Source organism: Ochotona princeps, chromosome 29 (genome assembly GCF_030435755.1).
Source record: "Ochotona princeps isolate mOchPri1 chromosome 29, mOchPri1.hap1, whole genome shotgun sequence".
In the NCBI taxonomy this organism is placed as follows: domain Eukaryota; kingdom Metazoa; phylum Chordata; class Mammalia; order Lagomorpha; family Ochotonidae; genus Ochotona; species Ochotona princeps.
In genome coordinates this window covers 10,779,717-10,799,907 of record NC_080860.1, presented here as the reverse complement: position 1 = coordinate 10,799,907, position 20,191 = coordinate 10,779,717, and the positions used below count along the sequence as shown (strand labels likewise).

The following is a 20,191-nucleotide window of genomic DNA, read 5'->3' as shown; positions in this document are numbered from 1 at the left end:
TCTGTGAGAGGGGCACCCTACAGAACACCTGACCCATCCATGGGAGCCATTGAGACCATCTACCAGACATGTCTGTGAAACACCAACAGGCAGACGCTCCAGGGAGAGCCTGAATGCTGGGGCAGGCATTAGAGCAGCGGCCCATCCTCTACTGAGACATCCCCGCATACCTGGGTTTGAATCTCAGCTCTGCCCTGAAATGGTGGGAGCAGTTCTCTGCCGACGCACATCCTGGGAAGCAGCAGTGATGAATGCAGCACCCGAGTGCTTGTTACCCAAGTGGGAGACCCAGGCTGAGCTCTGGTCTCCTGGCTTCAGTCTGCCCCAGACCCAGCCACTGCAGCCATGTGGGGAGTAAAACAGGAGATTTCTCCTTCCCTCCCTTTTTCTGCCTTGCAGATAAGTAAAATTGATCTGTTAATTTCAAAAAGCTTCAAATTAAATATAATCCAGTATTCTGAGAAAGAAGACGATGAGAACTTAGGAAACCCAAATGAGCCAATGGGCCTGAGTTTATTAATGCTAGTATTGGTAATAATAATAATATTTTAATATTGGTTCATTAATTACGAACAATGCTTCATACCAACGTAAAATGTTAATAATACAACAAACTGGATGGGGGAGAGAATGAAACTCTGAGCTCAGTAAAAAAAGTACATGAAGAGATAAATAAAACAAAAATGATAAACATGGCTGTCCCCAGATCAGGATTGTTGGAGAGATCACCCTAGCACCCAACAACAAAAGAGCAATTGCAGAGAGGTGATTCAGCTCTAAATGCTACACGGTGCAAGTGGGGGAGCCCCAACTTGAAGCGCCGGGGACCAGAAGAACTTCTGGTTTAGGAAGCTTTCAGATTTGTGAATATTTGCCAACATGTAATGAGATGTCTTGGAGACAGGACCCAAGTCTAAACACGAAATTCATTGATGTCCCACATACATCTTGTATATACAACATGGAGATAATTGTGCACACTATTTTTAGCACCCTCGTGCTTTTTCTGTGACCAGTCACACAAGGTCAAGTGTGGAATTTTCCACTTGTAGTCCCACGTCAGTGCTCAAACAAAGCCTGATTTTGGAACATTTCAGATTTTCAGGTGAGGGTCACTTGGTCTGTGTAGGAAATATTCAGAACTGATAACAGGTCAGTAGTGTCCAGGGTGCGGGAGAGAGGGACTGTTGGTGGGTATAAGGAAACTTCTGGAACTAATAGAAATGTTCTGAAACTGAAGGAAGTACTAATTGCACAAGACTGGGCAAGGACTAAGAGCCATTGAATCATTGACTTCAAAGTGATTAATGTCATGTTACCTGAAGTTCACCCAGGAAAATGCTATATGGTCGTTCAGTATGACAGTTCTAAAAATCCTTTATTGTCCTTCAAGTCAGATCCAGGCCTCTGGAGTTCCAAAGTCCAGGGTTTTTTTCACAATTCCACACCAGCAAACAAGGAAGGGAGTGATACTGGTGTAGTGGGGAAGAACAAGACATGTGCTAGGGAATTAGACTTGAACTTGAGCCACCCCAGCTCTGCCAGTGGCTAGCTGTGTGACCTCAGACAAGTTCCCTCACTTCTCCAAACCCACTTCTTCGTTGGCAAGGTGAGTGACGGATGGGACTGTGCACAGCGTAGACATGGCGGCGGTAGCGGTGGTCATTCCTAGACCCCACGTCTTGCTTGCTCAACAGGGCTGGCAGCTCTGCCCCTCCACACCAGAGTTGGTCTCGAGTCAAGATTCTAGAATCTGGATGCTGGACTCTCTCCAACTGTCAGGATACACTTAAATAGCACAATGATGGACTTAGGACGGTTTATGAAGGACCATACTACCATAATAATATATTGGAAATCAGTGCAGGTGGGGAGGGGAGAAAGAAAAATCCCAGAGCCTATGGAATTGTATCATCAAAGTGTAAAAATCCCTTGAGCTCAAAGGGGCTGCACACATCCATGTCATTGTTTCCAGCGATCCCTCAAGGGTTATTCCCTCGACAAACTCAAGGCCAACTCAGAGTGGGCTGAGGGCAATACAAACAGTCTTATCTCGGGCACAGGTCACCGACTATAAGAAACGCAGTCACTGGGCTCTTCAGCTTTGACTTCAAGATGAAATTCCTTGTCCTGGCTGCTCTGCTCACAGGTAAGCACCCTGCCCCACCCTCAACCCCTGCCGCCCCTGAGTGTGTGCTGGGGTCTTCTTCTACTAAGATAGCGCCCCCATAGCCCTGGCCCATAGGCGGACTGCACCTGAAGTCTCAATTCCAGGTTCCCTCTATGGAGTTCCTGTGTTGGAGTTCTCTTCTCTTCCCTCAGATGCCCGCACATTCTGAATTCTGATAACCCCACACAGAAAGGTCTACCTGACTTCAGCAAGTCCTCCCCGTTCTACCTCCCCACCATACCACCCCGGTGCCATGCTTGACCTTCCAGCATGCACCTTGCCTGAAATTCTGACCTCGCTGCTTCCTTTATTCTTTCCTGTTTTGGTCACCGCAAAGCCCAAGCCCCATACACAGGAACAGTGTTTCAGGTACCGCCTGTTGGATGGATTCACGGGGAGTCAGACACCCTGGGATTCTAACCCACCTCTTACAGCATCCATCCTTCAACTGTGCATCCCACATCTGTGGAGACCTCTGGAGTACCAAGCTCTGGCTTGAGGCTCAGGTCTCTGAGAGGAACAAGGCATTCTCCGTTTCTCTCTCTATTTCTCACTATACAGACCAGCAAAGGCTATGTGCTGGTCTTGCCTCTGTAGACCTGGCTGGATGAGAGAGAGAGAGAGGAGAGCAGATGTGTCCAGAGAGCAGCCAGGGCAGGATGGCCACTCCTCTCTGAGTAGACTTGAGGCCCCTGCTACGTGCAACTGCTGTCGGCTACCCTGGTGGAGGCCGCTCATGGGAAAGAGGGACCAAAGGCAGCTCTGTCCCTAGTCCAGCCAGGGATGCAGGCACAAGGACTGGGAACAATGTGTCCAGTGGATGGAAGAAAAGACAAGGGGCTGTGCCAGTCCCAGAGGCTGATGAGCCGCGACCCTGAAAGCCGTTGGGTTCCCTCTTGGGGCACCGGACCTCACGAGGGATGGCTTCATGCCACCAGCGGAAGGAATTCTGCTCCCCGGGCCTGCTGAACTCAACCTTGGGTAAACACTTAGCCAGCAGCAGGACTGGCCTGCTCAGTCAACAGGCATGTGTTGAGCACCAACTGTGTGTCAGGCCCTTTCTTTACTTCACTGATGATTTCATTCATTCAACTTGTCAGGTGTTTATCAAGCACCTACTCTGGTCTAGGAACTTTTTTTTTTCTTTTTGAAGATTTATTTTTAGTTGAAAGTCATAACAGAGAGAGAGAGATTTTCCATCTATTGGTTCACTTCCCAAATAACCACAATAACCAGAGCTAGGCAGATCTGAAGCCAGGAGCTTCCTCCAGGTCTCCCACATGGATGCAGGGTCCTAAGGACTTGAGCCATCCTCTGCTGCTTTCCCAGACTATAAGCAGGGAACCCCATTGGAAGCAGAGGAGCTGGAACTAGAATGGCCTCTGTCTATTTGGGATGACAGTGGTACAAGAGTATATATATATATATATATATATATATATATATATATATATATATATATATATATACTCAAATATATTCTGAGTCCTAGGCCTGCTTCAAGGAGGCCTGGTCCTAGGCCTGGTCAAGGCAAGCAGAGGGGACAGGCGAGGGGAGCTCCAGGGCGTGGGGCAGAGGACCAGCCAGGGTTCAAGTGACTCAACCGTGTCCTCCCACAGTCGGTGCCGCCGACAGCGGCGTGGCACCTCGAAACCTGTTGCAGTTTCGTGGCATGATCCAGTGCACGATACCTGGGAGCTCCCCCTACTTGGAGTTCAACGGCTATGGCTGCTACTGCGGTTTGGGCGGCTCAGGCACCCCTGTGGATGAACTGGACAAGTGAGTTGACACACCTGCAGGGAAATGGGGTGTTGGGCGGGGTGGAGTGGGGTAGAGACGCCAGGCAGGGAGCTCCTAAAGCAGAGAGAGGGGACTTGCATTTTTGCTAAGGGTTAGGGTTGTTTTCGTCCCGATGAAGAGTTCTGAGGCAATCCTTCTGGACGCCCCCGTAAGGCTGTAAACTATCTAGTGGAACGATGCTGCCCTCCAGCGTCAGATTGACCAAACCACAAGTCGAAAGTATTCAGGAAGAAAAAATCCGTTTTTAACATGTCCGGAATTTTTTTCCCCGTGTCTTTTCCTCCTCAACAAAACAGTATAGCGATCATCAACGTAGTATTTGGATTTTATAAAGATTTATAAGCCATCTGGACATGACTTGAGGTATAACAGAAGGATCTGCCTAATTCATATACAGGTGCTCCACAACTTAGGAACTAGAAGTTTTTGGTGTTCCTGAGAGGCCTTGACACCATCCCTCAGGTTACAGCTATCCATGGGCTGTCTGCATTCCTGCGACCATGTTAAGATTCCGTTCAATACGCCTGGGATAAAAAGGCTGGCATCTTTTCCCATTGAGATGACTGTTTTTCCTGGTACATCTGGCCTGAGTTCGCGTCCACCTGCTCCTCAGAAAGACAAAGTAAACAGGGGCTGCCCAGCTGCCCTGTGCATGCCCTCTGCCTCAGTTCTCCCTCCTCTGCAGGTGCTGCCAGACGCATGATAACTGTTACACTGAAGCCCAGAAGCTGAGCAGCTGCAAGACCCTTGTGGACAACCCCTACACCAACTCCTACTCCTACTCGTGTTCCGGCACCACGGTCACATGCAGCAGTAGGTTTTTCACCTCTCTGCCCAGCAGGTGGCCCAGCAGGTCCCCTCAGGCCGCCTCCTGATGTCAGCTCTTATAACAACCTATGGAATAGGTGCTATCATTATCCTCAAGCCACAAAGGAGGAAACAGATTTGGGAGACTAAGTTATTGGCCCCAAGTTCTGCAGCTCCTAAGCAGTGACATCTGGCTTTTGAACACAGGTCTATAGGGTTAAAAAGTTATTGCTCTTAACTTGCATGGCATGCTACTTAAAAAAAAAGCAAAAACAAACAAACAAACAAAAAACAGAGCTACCATTTATTAGACTCTGATTACAAGCTAGGAGTCCAGAGTAGGTTTTTGGTTTTTGTTTTGTTTTGTTCTTGTATTGTTTACTTGAAAAACAAGGTGACACAGAGACAGTGATCTTCCATCCATTGGTTCACTCCTCAAACAGTTGCAACAGCTGCAGCTGCGCCAAGCCGAAGCCAAGAGCCTGAAATGTTACTTCTGGTTTTCCAGAGTGGGTGGCAGGGACACAAGCCCTTGGGCCATCCTCGAACTATCTGCCCTGACAGGGAATGCAGACATCAGCTGCTCTGTTTTCATTTGCTTTAACTTACTGGTCCTGAATTTGCACTGAGGGAATGGCCCCCAGCTTATTCCAACACATCCTCCCTGTCCCTGGGTTGCAGAAAGCAGGGCCCAAATGGCTGAGCCACGTCCTCTTGTTCTCCTCCTCCAGGCTCAAACAATGCATGTGAGGCCTTCATCTGTAACTGCGACCGCAATGCTGCCATCTGCTTTTCCAAGGCGCCGTACAACGACAAGTACAAGAACTGGAGTAACAAAAACTGCTAGGAGTGCCTGCCTCGCCAACACTTTCACCTTAGACTGTGCCTTCTAATAAACCACCTCGTTGCAAGACCTCATGCCGGGAGATGGCTTTCTTCTCTGTTAAAGCTGACTAGGTCTCTGTCCCACCTTTAGGGAACAGCATTCCTCCCGGCCTTGGATGTGGAATCACCAGGATTCAAGCACTCCAAGCCTGGATAATGGCTCACCATAACAACTTAGTGATGGTATCCACTCTGTCAGGACTGTGTGTCTCTGAATCCTTTGTGCATGGCCCTTTGAGGGCATGTTCATAGTAGAAAAGCTTATTGTTCTAATCTCAAGTCCCTGGCCCAATGATACTATCTCCTGAACAGAAGAGGAAGGAGTCGAACTAAGCTCTTAGTTCAAGGAGTTGAGCATACAGTCTTATTTATAACAAACGACTCAGACATACAGATCTGCCACCCGCTAGTTCACTTCTCAAATGCCTGCCGCAGTTGGAACTAAGCCAGGCTCAAGACAGGAGATGGGAACTCCAACCAGTGCTACCAGTGGGTGGCCCAAGCACTCAAATCATGTCTGCCAGATCAGAAGCAGAGTAGCCGGGATCTGAAACAGCAAGGCAGGCACTGGAAGCAGCAGATTAACCCATTGTTCCTTAGCAGTCACCCCAGGACACACACTTTTTTTTTTTTTTTTATTACAAAGTCAGATTTACTGAGAGGAGGAGGGATAGAGAGGAAGTGGAGCTGCCGGGATTAGAACCAGCGGCCATATGGGATCAAGGCGAGAACCTTAGCCACTAGGCCACGCCGCCAAGCCCGACACACACTCTTAACTGCCTGAAAGAGTAAAGGGAAAGACAAATCTTCCATATGCCTCAGAAGCTGCAGACTGCAACTGGGACCACATGGGCTGCCCACTTCCCAGATATTAGCTTAACTGGCTATGCCACAATGCCAGCCCAGACTACATACTCTCCCTGTTTGAATGGAAGAAAAGTAGTCTTTTAGGAAATTAGTGCTTCTACTCACAACCCACTTAACTTTACAGATGAAAAAACGAGAGAAAACAAGAATCAGGTTCGAAAGGCTATAGCTGGGACCTACAGATATTCCCATTATCCCAAGAGTTTGGCAGAGAACAAATAGCTTTAGCAATACTTTAGTTTGCAAGGGCTGACACTCCTCAGGGGAAGTGGGTTAGGGAAAGTGCAAAGCAAAGGCTAAGGTTTTTCTATTTAAGACTTTTTATTGGAAAGGCAGATATATAGAGAAGGAGATATACAGAGAAAGATCTTCCATCCGATGGTTCACTCCCCAAGAGGCTGCAACGGCCAGATCCAAACCCAGGAGCCAGGAGCTTCTTCAGACGCTCCCATGTGGGTGCAGGGTCCCAAGGCTTTGGGCTGTCCTTTACTGCTTTCCCAGCCCACAAGCAGGGAGCTGGACACGAACAGGCGTCCATACGTGATCCCAGCAGGTGCAAGGCGAGGATTTAGCTCCTCGGCTATCTCGTCGGGCCCAGGCTAAGGTGATTTAAACGAATAAAAAAAAAACTAACCCAGCTGAGGGCCTTGTGAACACGGATCACATCCTAACAGCTTCAGTATTTTCATCGCGCCTTAACACACGACGCACGCTCCTTAAAAAAAAGTCTAAAGAAAGTACAGTTTGACGTAGCAAAAAAAAAACCACAACACGTGGCTGTATTTACATTCCCGCGTCACGTGACTCTGGGAGTCCGATTCCATTCCTCAATGCAACCTCCGGCAGGAGGAGTTTCCAAGATAGGCTATGTGATTGGTTAGTATACGAGCACGTGATGCCCAAACGCTCTTTTCTATTGGTGAATAGCAGCATGCTGGAGGCCTAACCCCACCCACCTCCGCGCTAGGCCGGCAGACCCCGCCCCCTGACGCCTGCGGGCGTCCGAGTCTGCGCAGGCGCAGCGGCAGCTCCCGGTCGCTCCGGCTGGCGTCTTCCTCAGGTGGCAGCGGCTCGGAGCATCTGGCTCCTGGGGGGTTGTTCTTCCCCGAGCGGGAATCCGGCAGGACGGGGTATGAAAAAAGAATGAGAAAAGAGAACTAGCGTAGATGTTTGAGGTGTTCGCCTCTCAGGGCCACCGACCCACCGGCCGTTTCCGGTTGTGAGGCAGTTGGGTGGGTGGTGCTGGAAAGCCCAGGGCAGCCGAGATTGGGTTCCATAAGTTCAAGCTTAAGTGTCCACTCCCTCCTTGAAGAGGGAAAAGAAAAAGGAGGTGTAGTGTCCTTTTGGGACGCTCTTTTTCCCCGCCTGGTGAGCTTCGTTTCATCTCCGCCTGGGTCATTTCTGGAAGCTTCAGGAGCTTGACGTTTCTTCCTCGACTAGGACAGCTCATTTGCCCCACACGGTGTCCACAACATCAGAGCTGGCGGACTCCTGGCCTGCTCACCCCTGGTAGTGTGGGACAAAGGACCTGATGTCTCCAAGGCTCAGGAACCCCATCTTTCAAAGGAAATGATGGGGCTGTGGGACTTGAGAGCCAGTGTTGTCAAATGCTGCCTGCAGAACAGTTACTGAGCATGTGTTCAGGAATATTTTCCTAAGGGGTAGAAGAGTGAATATTCACTTTAATTCCTTTTTTTAAAAGATTTATATATTTGTATTGGAAAGTCAGATTTACAGAGTGAAGGAGAGACAGAAAGATCTTCCATCTGCTGGTTCACTCCCCAAGTAGCCACAATGGTCAGTGCTAAGCCAATCTGAAGCCAGGAGCATCTTCCAGGTCTCCCACGTGGTTCCAAGGCTTTGGGCCATCCTCCACTGCTTTCCTAGGTCACAAAGCAGGGGGAGGTGGACCAGCTGGGATGTGGACCGGCGTCCATATGGAATCCCAGCACGTACAAGGCAGGGACTTTAGCCAGTAGGCTACCACACCAGGCCCTTAATTCACTTTTTTAAATTATATCGTACTAAGACTTGCTCTAGCAGTTTTTCATAATTGAAACAAAAGATTTTTAAAATAACATTTATTTGGGGTCCAGTGAGATGTCTCAATTGGCTAATTGACCTCCAAGCATGAGCTGTGTTCCCCCACATGGGTGACAGGGTCTCAAGTAGTTGGGCCATTATTAATTGCCTTCCCAGGTGGATTAGCAGGGAGCTGGACCTGAAGCGGAGAGGTTGGGCTGCCAGTGGGCCTCTCACATGGGTTGTTAATATCACAGCTGACAACTCACTGAGCTACATTAGCCCTTGTAATTTTTTTCTGTGTTGTGTGTGTGTATTGTAAACAGATGCAGGAAATGGAAGTGATAACTCTGAGGAAAATCATTGTGAAGTCTAGATTAAGGAGTTTTCATCCAGGGATAAAAGGCTTCCTGTCCCTCTTACCACAGTGTGTAAGTATAATGGCTGAAACCAGCTTAGTATGTGCCAAGCATTGTTGCCATGAGCTTCACATGTTATCGTGTAATCTGAAAACCATAGAGGTAGTATTATCCTCATTTATAGAGAAAGTTTGAAGATTAAATGACTCACCCAAATTGACGTAACTAGTAACTTCCAGGACTAGAACTGAAATGCAAGTCACGCCACCCTGTGTTTTAATTTTATGTTACTCTCTTTTGCTGAAAAATTGAGGGAAAAAAGTACTCTGCCTTAAATTTTTTTTTCCTTTATAAAATTTTGTTTTGTAGCATTAAGGAAGAAACCTGGCTTCTACAGCATTGAGTTTCTGCAAGGATAACGTATCTGAAGTGAATTTTTCCATCTGACTAGCCCCTGGGAGGGTTAGACAGTAAGGTGACCCAACTCATCCTAGTTTATGGTTTTTAAAGATTTATTTATTTTTATTGCAAAATCAGATATATATAAAGAGAGAGGAGGAGAGACAGAGAGAAATATCTTCCATCCGATGATTCACTCCCCAAGTGGCCACAACAGCTGGAGCTGAGCCGATCTGAAGCCAGGAGCCAGTAGTTTCTTCGCGGTCTCTCAAGCAGGTGCAGAGTTCCAAGGTTTTGGGCCATCAACTGCTCTTCCAGGCCACAAGCAGGGAGCTGAAAGGGAAGTGGAGCATCCGGGATAGGAGCTGGTACCCATATGCTATCCCAGCACAAGCAAGGTGAGAACTTTAGCCACTAGCTATTGTGCCAGGCAAGATTTGGAATTTTATAAAGTGTTAATTAGGGTGATAAAGAATTCACATTTGTTAGTTCTCCTCAAATGCCCAAAGTAGCCAAGGCCATACTGAAGCTGGAAACCACAAATTCAGTCCAGGTCTCCCGTGGGGTTGGCAGGAACCCCAAAACTCCCAGGACATGCATGAGCAGGAAATAAATTCAGGAGCTGGGACTGACTGCAACCCAGGCATTCTCCCATATGCAACATGGATGCTTTAACTACTACTAGCCCAAACACCTGCCCAAATGACCCAGTTTTTTTTTAAGATATATATTTTTTTAATCATAAAATCAGATATACAGAGAGACAGACAGAGAGGAAGATCCTCCATCTGATGTTCACTCCCCAAGTGACTACAATGGTTGGTGCTGCACCGATCCAAAGCCAGGAGCCTGGAACCTCCTCTAGGTCTCCCACATGGGTGCAGGGTCCCAAGGCTTTGGGCCATCCTCAACTGCTTTCCCAGGCCACAAGCACGGAGCTGGATGAGAAGTGGGCTGCCAGGATTAGAACTGGCACCCAAATGGGATCCCAGTGCATTCAAGGTGAGGTCTTTAGCCACTAGGCCGCTGTGCCGAGCCCTGACCCAGTTTTTGCTGTTTTTAAATGAAGATATTTGAAAGGCATCATTAGAGAGAGCTCCATTTGCTGGCTTATTCCCTGAACAGCTGCAACTTCCCAGGGATTGGGCCATGTTAAACTCAGGGACTCTGAGTCTCAGGGAATCTGGGCGACAGCTTCCCAAGTACTTGAACCATTGTGTATTGCTTTCCCAGGAGCATTAGCAAAGAGCTAAAATGGAACTGGAGCAGCCAGGACTCCAACAGGATGCCTGCGTTGCAGGTGGCAGTTAACCTGCAGTACCATGACATAGGCCCCAGACCCAGATTTTAAGTTATTGGTGCTGGCTATGGATAATTGAGGAAATCTAATTCAAAGCACCCTAGGATCCCCATCTGCAAAAATTGCTGGAGTAAAATTTACAACCTTGCTCCTCTGTGTGATTACTGTTGGCAAATCTGTAGTTGCACAAAGAAAGCAGTCCGATTTTAAGATTGTGGGTAATGGGTCTGGTGCAGTAGCCTAGTGGCTAAATACCTTACCTTGAACATGCCAGGATCCTATATGGATGCCAGTTTGTATTGTAGTGGCCCACTTCCTATCCAGCTCCCTGCTTGTGGCCTGGGAAGGCAGTCGAAGATGGCCCAAAGCTTTGAGACCCAGAGGAAGCTCCTGGCTCATGGCTTCGAATTGGCTCAGCTCCAACCATTGCAGCCACTTGGGGAATGAATCAGTAGACAGAAGATCTTCCTCTGTAGCTCTCCTGCACTCTGTGTATCTGACTTTCTAATAAAAATAAATTTAAAAAAGATCATGGGTTATCCCAGTTAACTGAAATTTGCTCCCGAGGGAGGTTCAGGGTGAGCTTCTGTTGCCTGCCCTGATTTAGAACAACAGGCCGTGATTCATGTGCTTCACTTTGCAGTGTGCACTGATTGTCTCTGGCTAAAGCAGTGAGCAAACAAGTCTAGCTACTTTGCTCAGCAAAAACAAATCAATGAAAGGAACTGAGGAATTAACTGTTTCCTCTCTAGAAACCACATTTGAAGCAAGTGTCTCATTTTGACGACTGAAATCAAATAAAAATTCTTAAGAGTGTAATCATGAAGACCATTCCCTTTTAGCTGGTTTAAACACATAGCCATTGGTGTGTTATTTTAAAATGATTCCTTTATTCCTTGGTTAATAAAGCACTGTTTCATACCACTGCTCATCTTTTGAAAGAAAAAAAATCAAAGTGGTTCAGTTAAACCCACTTAGCCATTTGGAATTATAAATTAAGTCAACTCCCCTGGGTTAGCACTCCAGAGACCAGTGTGGCCTGCTCATTTCCCAGTCCGTGTCTTCTGCCAGGCAATGTAACAAGGACATGACTGCATTTGCCCCACGAGGAGCAGCTGCTTCTCTGAAGTGGTCTTGGGAGGCGGATCTCAGCCTGCAGATGACCTCTTGGCTTGAAACCTGCCTCGCGCAGGGTGGGCTGGCAGGGAGGCGTTGGTGTGCTGCCCTCACAGCCTCAGGGAGCTTCATTCCTAAAGGGGATAAGTATGTAGGGATCTGAACAGAAATGAGAGGAGTTGATGCCGTGACTGGCTGGAAGCCAGGTAAAGGGAATGAGTGTTAGTGCACAATGGGCCAAGCCACTGCTGGGGACACTGACATCCCAGGATGAACTGCATGGGCGTGAGTCCTACCTCTGCTTCCCTTTCGGCTTCCTGCTAATGCCCTTGGGTGGCAGCAGATGAAGACCCGTATCGCTAGGTACCCACCACCCACATGAGAGACCCAGATGACAGGGCTCCTGGCTCCTGGCTTCAGCTTGCTCCAGTCCCAGCTGATGTGGGCTTTATTTAAAGAGTGAGTTCAGCAGATGGAAGACCTCTCCTTATTGCTCTGCCTTTCAAATAAACACATACATCTATATGAGGAAGGAAATATCAACAGCTGCCTTCCACTCAGAAATCCATAGCACTTAGGACATGGAAGGATGCCCACTACCTCGCGATGCCTGAACACAGCATGTAATAAAACACCAAGTACACCTCGACTCTACTTCTGCTATTAGACCAGAATGTTACATTTTGGGTATCTCAGTGGTGAGGTTATATATTACCTTATTTTGTTTTCCTGTGTCATCTCACCTTTCTGTGATAGATTTGTATTATTCTAGGGATATGAGACTTAGAAGTGCATCATTAAGTGGTTGTGCAACCAGGACTTCTTGGGTGCTGGCAGTGTCTTTCTGTTTCATCTGGAAAAAGCTTAGTCTTCGTAAAGTCTACTTGCTACACATCCATTTCTCTGTACTGTATTGTCTGTGTACCTAAATTAGTTTTTAAAAGTGAATGTGCAAGGACTGTTATTGCTGGAGAGGATTGCAAAATGTTCAGCCACAATGGAAGACAGTTTGACAGGATGATCATCAATCTGCTAGTTCACTCCCCAGAATGACATGATGGCCTGGGCTGGGTCAGGCCAAACCCAGGAGCCAGGAATTCCATCCAGATCTCCCAGGTGCCCAAAAACTTAGACCATCTTCTGCAGCTTCCCAAACAAATTAACAGGAAGCTGGAAAAAGTGAAAAAGCCAGGACTTAAACCAGAGCTCATATGAAATGCCAGCATTGTAAGTGGTGACATAACTTACTGTGCCACAATGCCACACCCTTTCAATCTAATCCATAAGTATAATAACATTAAAATATCAGGACAAAAATGTCTGAAAAACCAGTGATGATAGGGAGATAATTTTTTTCAACTCAGAAATAACCTTGTGACCATTTATGTACCAGTGTTGGTTTTAAACATTTAAAACATTTTTTTATTTTATTTATTTTATTTTTATTGCAAAGTCAGATATACAGAAAGGAGGAGAGACACAGAGGAAGATCTTCCGTCCGGTGATTCGCTCCCCATGTGAGCTGCAATGGCTGGTGCTGTGCCGATCCAAAGCCAGGAGCCAGGAACTTCTTCCAGGTCTCCCACACGGGTGCAGGGTCCCAAGGCTTTGGGCCGTCCTCGACTGCTTTCCCAGGCCACAAGCAGGGAGCTGGACGGGAATTGGGACTGCCAGGATTAGAACTGGCGCCCATATGGGATCCCAGTGCATTCAAAGCGAGGACTTCAGCTGCTAGGCCACGGCGCCAGGCCCAAAACATTTTTAGTTTTATTTGAAAAGCAGTGACAAAGGAAAAGAGAGATCTTCCATTCACTGATTTGACATCTCAAATGACTGCAGTAGCAGTAGCTAAACCCGGGCAGGCTGAAGCCAGAAGCCAGGACGCTCCTTCCAGGTCTCCCACAAGGGTGCAGGGTCCCAAGGCTTTGGGCCATCCTCGACTGCTTTCCCAGGCCACAAGCAGGGAGCTGGATGGGAAGTGGAGCTGCCGGGATTAGAACTGGTGCCCATATGGGATCCCGGCGCATTCAAGGCGAGGACTTTAGCCGCTAGGCCACGCTGCCGGGCCCAAAGCTGTTATTTTTTAAAAACAGAAAAAAAAAGCAGATCCTAGAACACTTAATATTTTAAATATATATGTGCCGTGTCTAAAATTTGAAAACCTTAGTCCTTCACATACTACAGCTTAATGTACATTAGGAAATCAGTTTGAATTCAGAGTGGCCACCCATTAAGAAGCTTAGGGCCCTCTCTGTTTTGTTAGGACACCCTACTACTCTGTCAAATGGAACTGGAACCCGAGAAGGCATTTACCTTTAGCAGCAGATTTGAGTTGAAAGGTCTTGTTGTGGATCAGGAACATCGGGCTGCACTCAGTGCGGGTCTATTAAAGGCAGCAATTGTCCACAGCGAGCATTCAGCTTTAGACATGCCAAGTCATCTGACCGTGTGGGCCCAATGTTCAGTATTGCGATTGGTAGCTTCTTGTCCCGAGCCGTGAGGATAAACCTATAACCAGAGTACACCTGCCCAGGGAGAAGACGCATGTAACAGATCTCTCTGTATCTGGCAAAGGGCAAACCAAGTGGGGAATCTCTAGGGCTCCCCATTCCCACCTAAGGGACAGTTACCCCACTGAACAAATCAGTCACCTGCAAGGATGAGCCCACCACCAAGAGGGCATCAGCTTCTTTTACACGCCTGTGCACAAAATCAACTTTGTCAGGGTTTACAGTGTCCCCAAAGAAAACAACATCTGGTTTCAGAGGGCCTCCACATCGGATGCAGGTAGGGACAAGGAAGCTCTGCACCTGCTCCTCGGAGAGAAAGACGTCACCATCAGGAGCCAGACCGTGGGCCTCAGCACTCCATTGGGAGTTCAGGGCTTTGAAGCGCTCCTGCAGCAGCCCCCGGGGAGTCTGCTCACCACAATCCAAGCACAGGACCCTGAAACCAAAGAAGAACCAGCTACATAGGTTGCCTTAAGAAGCCTGCGGCTACCAAGATGGTTCATACCCAACCACTTCTCAGCTCCTCCATCACTGTTCACTTCTCACACAATTTTTCTGTTGTTATCTAATTTGTACTTTTTGAAAGGCAGAGAGACAAAACAGATTTCCCACTCACTGGTTCATTTGCAAAACATCTGCAGTAGTCAAGGCTAGCCAGGCTGAAGCCAGGAGCCAAGAACTCAATCCAGGCCTCCCATGTGAATGGAGCCAGCACCTGTGGCCACCCAGGATGTCTAGTAGCAGAAAGCTGGAAGCAGAAGTGGAGCCGGGACTCAAACCCAAGCACTCTGACATGTGATACAGGCAGTCCAAGCCCACACCTTCTCATCATTTTAGACATATTCCTCCAGGATACCACCCTGTTTCTCACCTTCCTTTCAGGGCCAACTTTGCAGAGTGAGTCCCTGGCTCTTTCCCAGCTGCTGCACTTGCCATCCAGCTCCGTTTGTGGCATGGGAAAGCAGCAAAGGATGGCCCAAAACCTTGAGACCCTGCACATATGTGGGAGACCTGGAGGAAGCTTCTGGCTCCTGGCTTCAAATCAGTTCAGCTCCAGCCATTGTATGGATGTGAACCAGCATGGAAGATCTTTGTCTTTCCTTCTCCCTATAAATCTGATCTGCCTTCCCAATAAAAATAAAATCTTTTTAAAAAAAATGGACATGGTGCGGAATAGCCTAATGGCTAAAGCCCTTACTTTGCAAGCACTGGGATCCCATATGGGCACCAGTTCATATCCTAGCTGCATCACTTCCCATCCAGCTCCCTGCTTGTGGCCTGGGAAAGCAGTTGAGGGTGACCCAAAGCCTTAGGACCCTGCGCCCATGTGAAGACCCAGAAGAAGCTCCTGGCTCCTGATCGGCTCAGCTCCACCCTTTGTGGCCACCTGCGAAGTGGACCAGTGAATGTAAGATCTTTCTCTGTCTCTCCTCTCTGTAAATCTTCCTTTCCAATAAAAATAAATAAATCTTAAAACATAAATAACAGAAAAAGGACTGACACAGGATTACTCATGGGACAGAACTACAGTTCCCCAAAGTAGCAGCTCGCTCACAGATATGCTTAGGGTTTTTTCCCCTTCCCCATTCTCTGTTCTCTACTCCCAATGCCTCACTGAGTTTATTGTAATCAATTCCAAAATAAACAACTTGCTCCCTAATCCTCTCAGAGTGAAACAAGACAACCATGACCAAGGCAGCCAAGGTCCATGTTCTCATTTTTACGGTCAACCAGTTTAGACCATCCAGCACCTGTGCATGCATCCGTGGAGCTCTGTCAGCCGCTGACTCCCTGCCTTGGTGTGCAAGGCATCCACATTCTGGGTCACCAACCAGTGCAGCTTGCCGAGCTTCTCCCAGTTGCTCAAAGCCCAGTGTGCAGGGTTTGGCTGGTGGGAGGAAAACTGAGGCCAGCCCACAAAGTTTCTGGCCCAGTACCGCTGGCGGACCGGAGCACTGCGTACAAAGTCAATGTGCTGGATGGGCCTCCGGTCGGTGCGTGCATAGAGTCCCACCTTGTCGGACCGATAGTCTGGAATCCCCGACTCCGTGGAGATACCTGCCCCGGTCATTACAAGGACTTTCTTGGAAAGGCTGATGAAGCGCTGTAACTCTCTGACCTGCGCAGGATCCACAGGAGGACTTGGAGGCACAAACAACTCAGCAGATACATGCGAACATGGCCGGTTGACGTTGGTGACCCAAAGGCCTTTGCCTGACCGGATGATGGTCAACCCACAGCTCACCCGCATTCTAGAGAAAAAGAAACTTCATGTCAGCAACTGGTTTTATTAATTTTTTTAGGATTTATTATTTTTTATTGGAAAGTCAGATTTACTCAGAGAAGGAGAGACAGAGAGAAAGGTCTTCTGTCTGCCAGCTCACTCCCCAAGTGGCTGCAATGGCTGGAGCTGAGCGGATCCAAAGCCAGGAACCAGGAGCTTTTTCCGGTCACCCAAACAGGAGGGATTTAACCACTAGGCTACCGCGCTGGGCCTGGTTTTATTTTTTTAAAAAAGACTTACTAATTTCAAAGGCAGATGGAGAGAATCATCATTCTACTGGTTCATTGCTCAAAGGCTACAATAGCCAGATGTGGGCCAGCAGAAGTCAGCAGCCAGGGACTCCTTCCTGGCCTCCCACATGTGTGGTAGGGGCCCAAGCAGGTGGACTAGGACCGTCAGTCCACTGCCTTCCCAGGTGCATTAACAGGGAGCTGGATCCGAAGCAGAGTAGCCAGGATTCAATCAGTATTTCAGTAAGGTGTGGTGACACTGGAGGTGGTGGTGCAACATACTACACCACAGCACCAGTCCCAGATACAGGTTTTAAACAACAAAGGTAGGGCCTGGCACAATGGCTAAGTGGCTAAATCCTTGCCTTGTGCGTGCCAGGATCCCATACGGGCACCAGTTCATGTACCTCCACTTCCCTTTCCGCTCTCTGCTAGAGGCCTAGGAAAGCAGTAGGGAAGGTGCCAGGCCTTGAGACCCTGCACTTGCATGGGAGCCCCAGAAGAAGTTCTGGCTTCGGATTGGCTCAGCTCCACTTGGGGAGTGACCCAGCAGATGGAAAATGTTTCTGTTTACCCTTCTCTGTAAATCTTTCTGATAAAAATAATTATTTTAGGGCCTGGCGGCGTGGCCTAGCAGCTAAAGTCCTCACCTTGAATGCCCCGGGATCCCATATGGACGCCGGTTCTAATCCCGGCAGCTCCACTTCCCATCCAGCTAGCTCCCTGCTTGTGGCCTGGGAAAGCAGTTGAGGACGGCCCAATGCATTGGGACACTGCACCCGCGTGGGAGACGCAGAAGAGGTTCCAGGTTCCTGGCTTCGGATCGGCGTGCACCGGCCTGTTGCGGCTCACTTGAATCATCAGGCGGAAGATCTTCCTCTCTGTCTCTCCTCCTCTCTGTATATCTGGCTTTGTAATTAAAAAAAAAAAATTCTTTAAAAAAATAATTATTTTAAAAAGAGAAAAGACAGGGCCCGGCGCGAGAGTGTAGTGGCTAAAGTCCTCGCCTTGCATGCCCAGGATCCCATTTGGGTGCCAGTTCTAATCCTGGCAGCCCCACTTCCCATCCAGCTCCCTGCTTGTGGCCTGGGAAAGCAGTCGAGGATGGCCCAGAGCCTTGGGACCCTGCACCCGTGTGGGAGACCTGGAAGGAGCGTCCTGGATCCTGGCTTCGGATCGGCGCTGCTCCAGCTGTTGCCGTCACTTGGGGAGTGAATCATCGGTGGATGATCTTCTTCTCTGTGTCTCCTGCTCTCTGTATATCTGATTTTCCAATAAAAATAAATAAATCTTTTTTTTTTTAAAGACAGTAAACAGAACAGGGTCCCTGGAAGCCTGATTATATCATTGAGTCATGTTTTATTCACATGACTGCACCTACCTGTCTTCAGACTTCTCATTTAAAAAGCAGAGTAGGAGGAAGATCGCTGCTTGGCCTTTTGGCTAAGATCAAGTTACATTTACCTATGTGTTTAGCTTAACCCTTCCTGGCTGGGTGGGGGGCCGACAGTGTGTTCCATAAACCCACTTCCCTGTGTTATAAATGAGAATTATTTATCTCCCTAACAATGGCGGACCTGACGGATACCGCGGCACAGGGCTTTCAGGCTTCTGATTTCATGAGTGTAATTCAGCTCACATACACCTTATAGGTTTGCACACGCGACCTTCCTCCGTGGTGGCCGCCTGACCCTCCGAGGCGACAACGAGGGGCACCTCAAGGCACCATCCGGCGTCGTGGGACCCACGGCCAAGAAAACCCCCGCTGAAAACACGCCGAGCAGGAACGGCGGCTCTTCCCCAAGTCGCGCCGAGAGGAAGGAGGAGAAATGGAACCGCTTACAAATTATGCACAACTTGCAGGAACCTGCGGACAACTCACCTTTAGCAGCTCCAAGGGGACACTTGACGCCGAGCTACTAGACCACCTCCTCTACTGGCATTCTGGGAAGTGTAGTCCGCGCCGCTGAGGTGATGCAAAGAAAACTACAAGTCCCACCATCCTCAGGGTCTCACCCTGAAGGGACTCGGTTCACTCAGGAGCGGCCCCTGTCGTCAGCCTTTTAGGGTAAAAGGTAAGTGAGCTTCTCTGTACTGGTGTCCTGAGTGCAAAATACGGCACTCAAGATGGTGTTAGCAGAAGGTTTCATAATATTTAAGACAGAAGCCTTTGGGCCCGGCGCGGTAGAATAGTGGCTAAAGCCCTCGCCTTGAACGGGCCAGGATCCCATATGGGCGCTGGTTCTAATCCAGTCGGCCCCACTTACCATCCAACTCCCTGCCTGTATCCTGGGAAGACAGTCGAGGACAGTCCAAAGCCTTGGGACCCTGCACCCGTGTGAGAAGCCCCAAAGAGGCTCCAGGCTTCTGGCTTGGCATTTGTTTAGTTCCAATTGTTGCCGCCACTTGGGGAGTGAATCAGTGGACAAAAGATCCTCCTCTCTGTACATCTGGCTTTCCTAATAATAATAATAATAATAATAATAATAATAATAATAATAGTAAATTTTATATAAATTATTCAATGCAGTGCTTGTCTCTCCCTCCAAAGAGATTCTGATGTGAAGGTGGATCTGTCGCCTGTCTACTGGTTCATTCTACAAATGGTCACTGTGACCAGGGACCCAGGCCAGGCAGCCAGGAACTCCATCCAGGTCTCCTACATAGCTGACAGGGGCCCAAGGCATTTTCTGCTGGTTCCCCAGGCACAAAGCAGGGAGCTGGATAGGAAGTAGAGCTGCCAGAACTCGAACTCTTTCCAATATGAGATGCTAGCACTGCAGGTAGCAGCTTAACCCACATGCCACCGCACCAATCCCTAAGGTCAGCCTTTATGTTCACAACTTCACCAAATCCAAAATCATTAAATCCCCAATGGAATTAAAGTAAAACAATCTATACAGGGGCCAGAGCCATGCTGTAATAGGCTAAGACTTCCACCTAATTCACCAGCATCTCACATAGGCACCAGTTGGAATCCCAGTTGCTCCACTTCCCATTCAGCTCCCTGCTATTGTTCTGGGAAAGTAAACACTGAAACCCCCTAACGTAATAGAGGGACCCAGTCTCTTCTCTGTGTTCCTTAGCATGGGGTGCCTTCACCTGCCGCTTATCAGAAGGGACGCACTGACTTCAGGGGGCCGTGATCCAGCTAGCCCTAGACTCCAGGAGTCACTGGTTCTCCAAAGGTCAGACCCTTGAGGGTCAGTGTTGTCCTGGGGGGATTTGTGCAGGGGAATCCCAAGTCTGTGCAGAATGTGACTTCCACCCTTGCATCACTCCTGAACCAACTAGAGCCCACCCGGTGATCATCAGTTCCCTGACCAATCACTGACCAAACCTGGGCCCTGGACCCCAGAGTCCTCAAGGAGCGCAGGAAATAAGTGATAGCGGCCCAGCTCCTTGCTCTGCGCTCGGGACTGGTCCAGCTCCTGTGCTGAAA

General features: G+C 48.5%; 3 protein-coding genes across 8 annotated transcripts in view; 2 read left to right on the top strand and 1 right to left on the bottom strand.

Annotated features, from left to right (window-relative positions):
- Positions 1-2,010: 2,010 nt before the first annotated feature.
- PLA2G1B (phospholipase A2 group IB) lies at positions 2,011-5,669 on the top strand. The gene is made up of 4 exons (XM_004592082.2): positions 2,011-2,149; positions 3,790-3,949; positions 4,656-4,783; positions 5,509-5,669. The coding sequence occupies exons 1-4, from the start codon at positions 2,116-2,118 to the stop codon at positions 5,622-5,624; spliced, it is 438 nt and encodes a 145-aa protein (XP_004592139.2). The 5' UTR covers positions 2,011-2,115; the 3' UTR covers positions 5,625-5,669.
- A 1,951-nt stretch (positions 5,670-7,620) lies between these two features.
- PXN (paxillin) overlaps positions 7,621-20,191 on the top strand; it is a 69,781-nt gene continuing 57,210 nt past the window's right edge. Inside the window, exons 1-2 of one of the 4 annotated variants that reach the window (XM_058656910.1) lie at positions 7,621-7,659; positions 8,878-8,980. In XM_058656910.1, the coding sequence (XP_058512893.1) occupies positions 8,878-8,980 (103 nt within the window). In that variant the 5' untranslated portion in view covers positions 7,621-7,659. Of the gene's footprint in view, positions 7,660-8,877; positions 8,983-20,191 lie in introns of those variants that run through there. The other 3 variants (XM_058656905.1, XM_058656907.1, XM_058656909.1) reach the window with 3 other exon arrangements.
- Positions 11,478-19,179, bottom strand: SIRT4 (sirtuin 4). 3 transcript variants are annotated; one of them, XM_058656911.1, is made up of 5 exons: positions 18,417-19,177; positions 15,987-16,487; positions 14,377-14,671; positions 14,039-14,250; positions 11,478-11,884 (listed from the first exon to the last, which is right to left on the bottom strand). In XM_058656911.1, exons 2-4 carry the CDS (start codon positions 16,484-16,486, stop codon positions 14,098-14,100), a joined length of 948 nt encoding a protein of 315 aa, XP_058512894.1. In that variant the 5' UTR covers position 16,487; positions 18,417-19,177; the 3' UTR covers positions 11,478-11,884; positions 14,039-14,097. The 3 variants fall into 3 exon arrangements, with proteins under 3 accessions (XP_058512894.1, XP_004591944.1, XP_058512895.1); XM_004591887.3 differs by having other exon boundaries at positions 18,632-19,177; XM_058656912.1 differs by lacking the exon at positions 11,478-11,884 and having other exon boundaries at positions 14,102-14,233; positions 18,417-19,179.

What these genes read in the sequence shown, in the direction of transcription:
- PLA2G1B (XM_004592082.2), top strand. Translation starts at nt 2,116, where the DNA reads ATGAAATTCCTTGTCCTGGCTGCTCTGCTCACAG. An exon ending in CCTGGCTGCTCTGCTCACAG is followed by an intron (nt 2,150 to 3,789) that starts GTAAGCACCCTG and finishes GTCCTCCCACAG; the next exon opens with TCGGTGCCGCCGACAGCGGC. An exon ending in CCTGTGGATGAACTGGACAA is followed by an intron (nt 3,950 to 4,655) that starts GTGAGTTGACAC and finishes CCTCCTCTGCAG; the next exon opens with GTGCTGCCAGACGCATGATA.
- SIRT4 (XM_058656911.1), bottom strand. Translation starts at nt 16,486, where the DNA reads ATGCGGGTGAGCTGTGGGTTGACCATCATCCGGTCAGGCAAAGGCCTT. An exon ending in CTCCACGGATGCATGCACAG is followed by an intron (nt 14,672 to 15,986) that starts GTGCTGGATGGT and finishes CTTTGGTTTCAG; the next exon opens with GGTCCTGTGCTTGGATTGTG. An exon ending in TGGTGGGCTCATCCTTGCAG is followed by an intron (nt 14,251 to 14,376) that starts GTGACTGATTTG and finishes CTCCCTGGGCAG; the next exon opens with GTGTACTCTGGTTATAGGTT.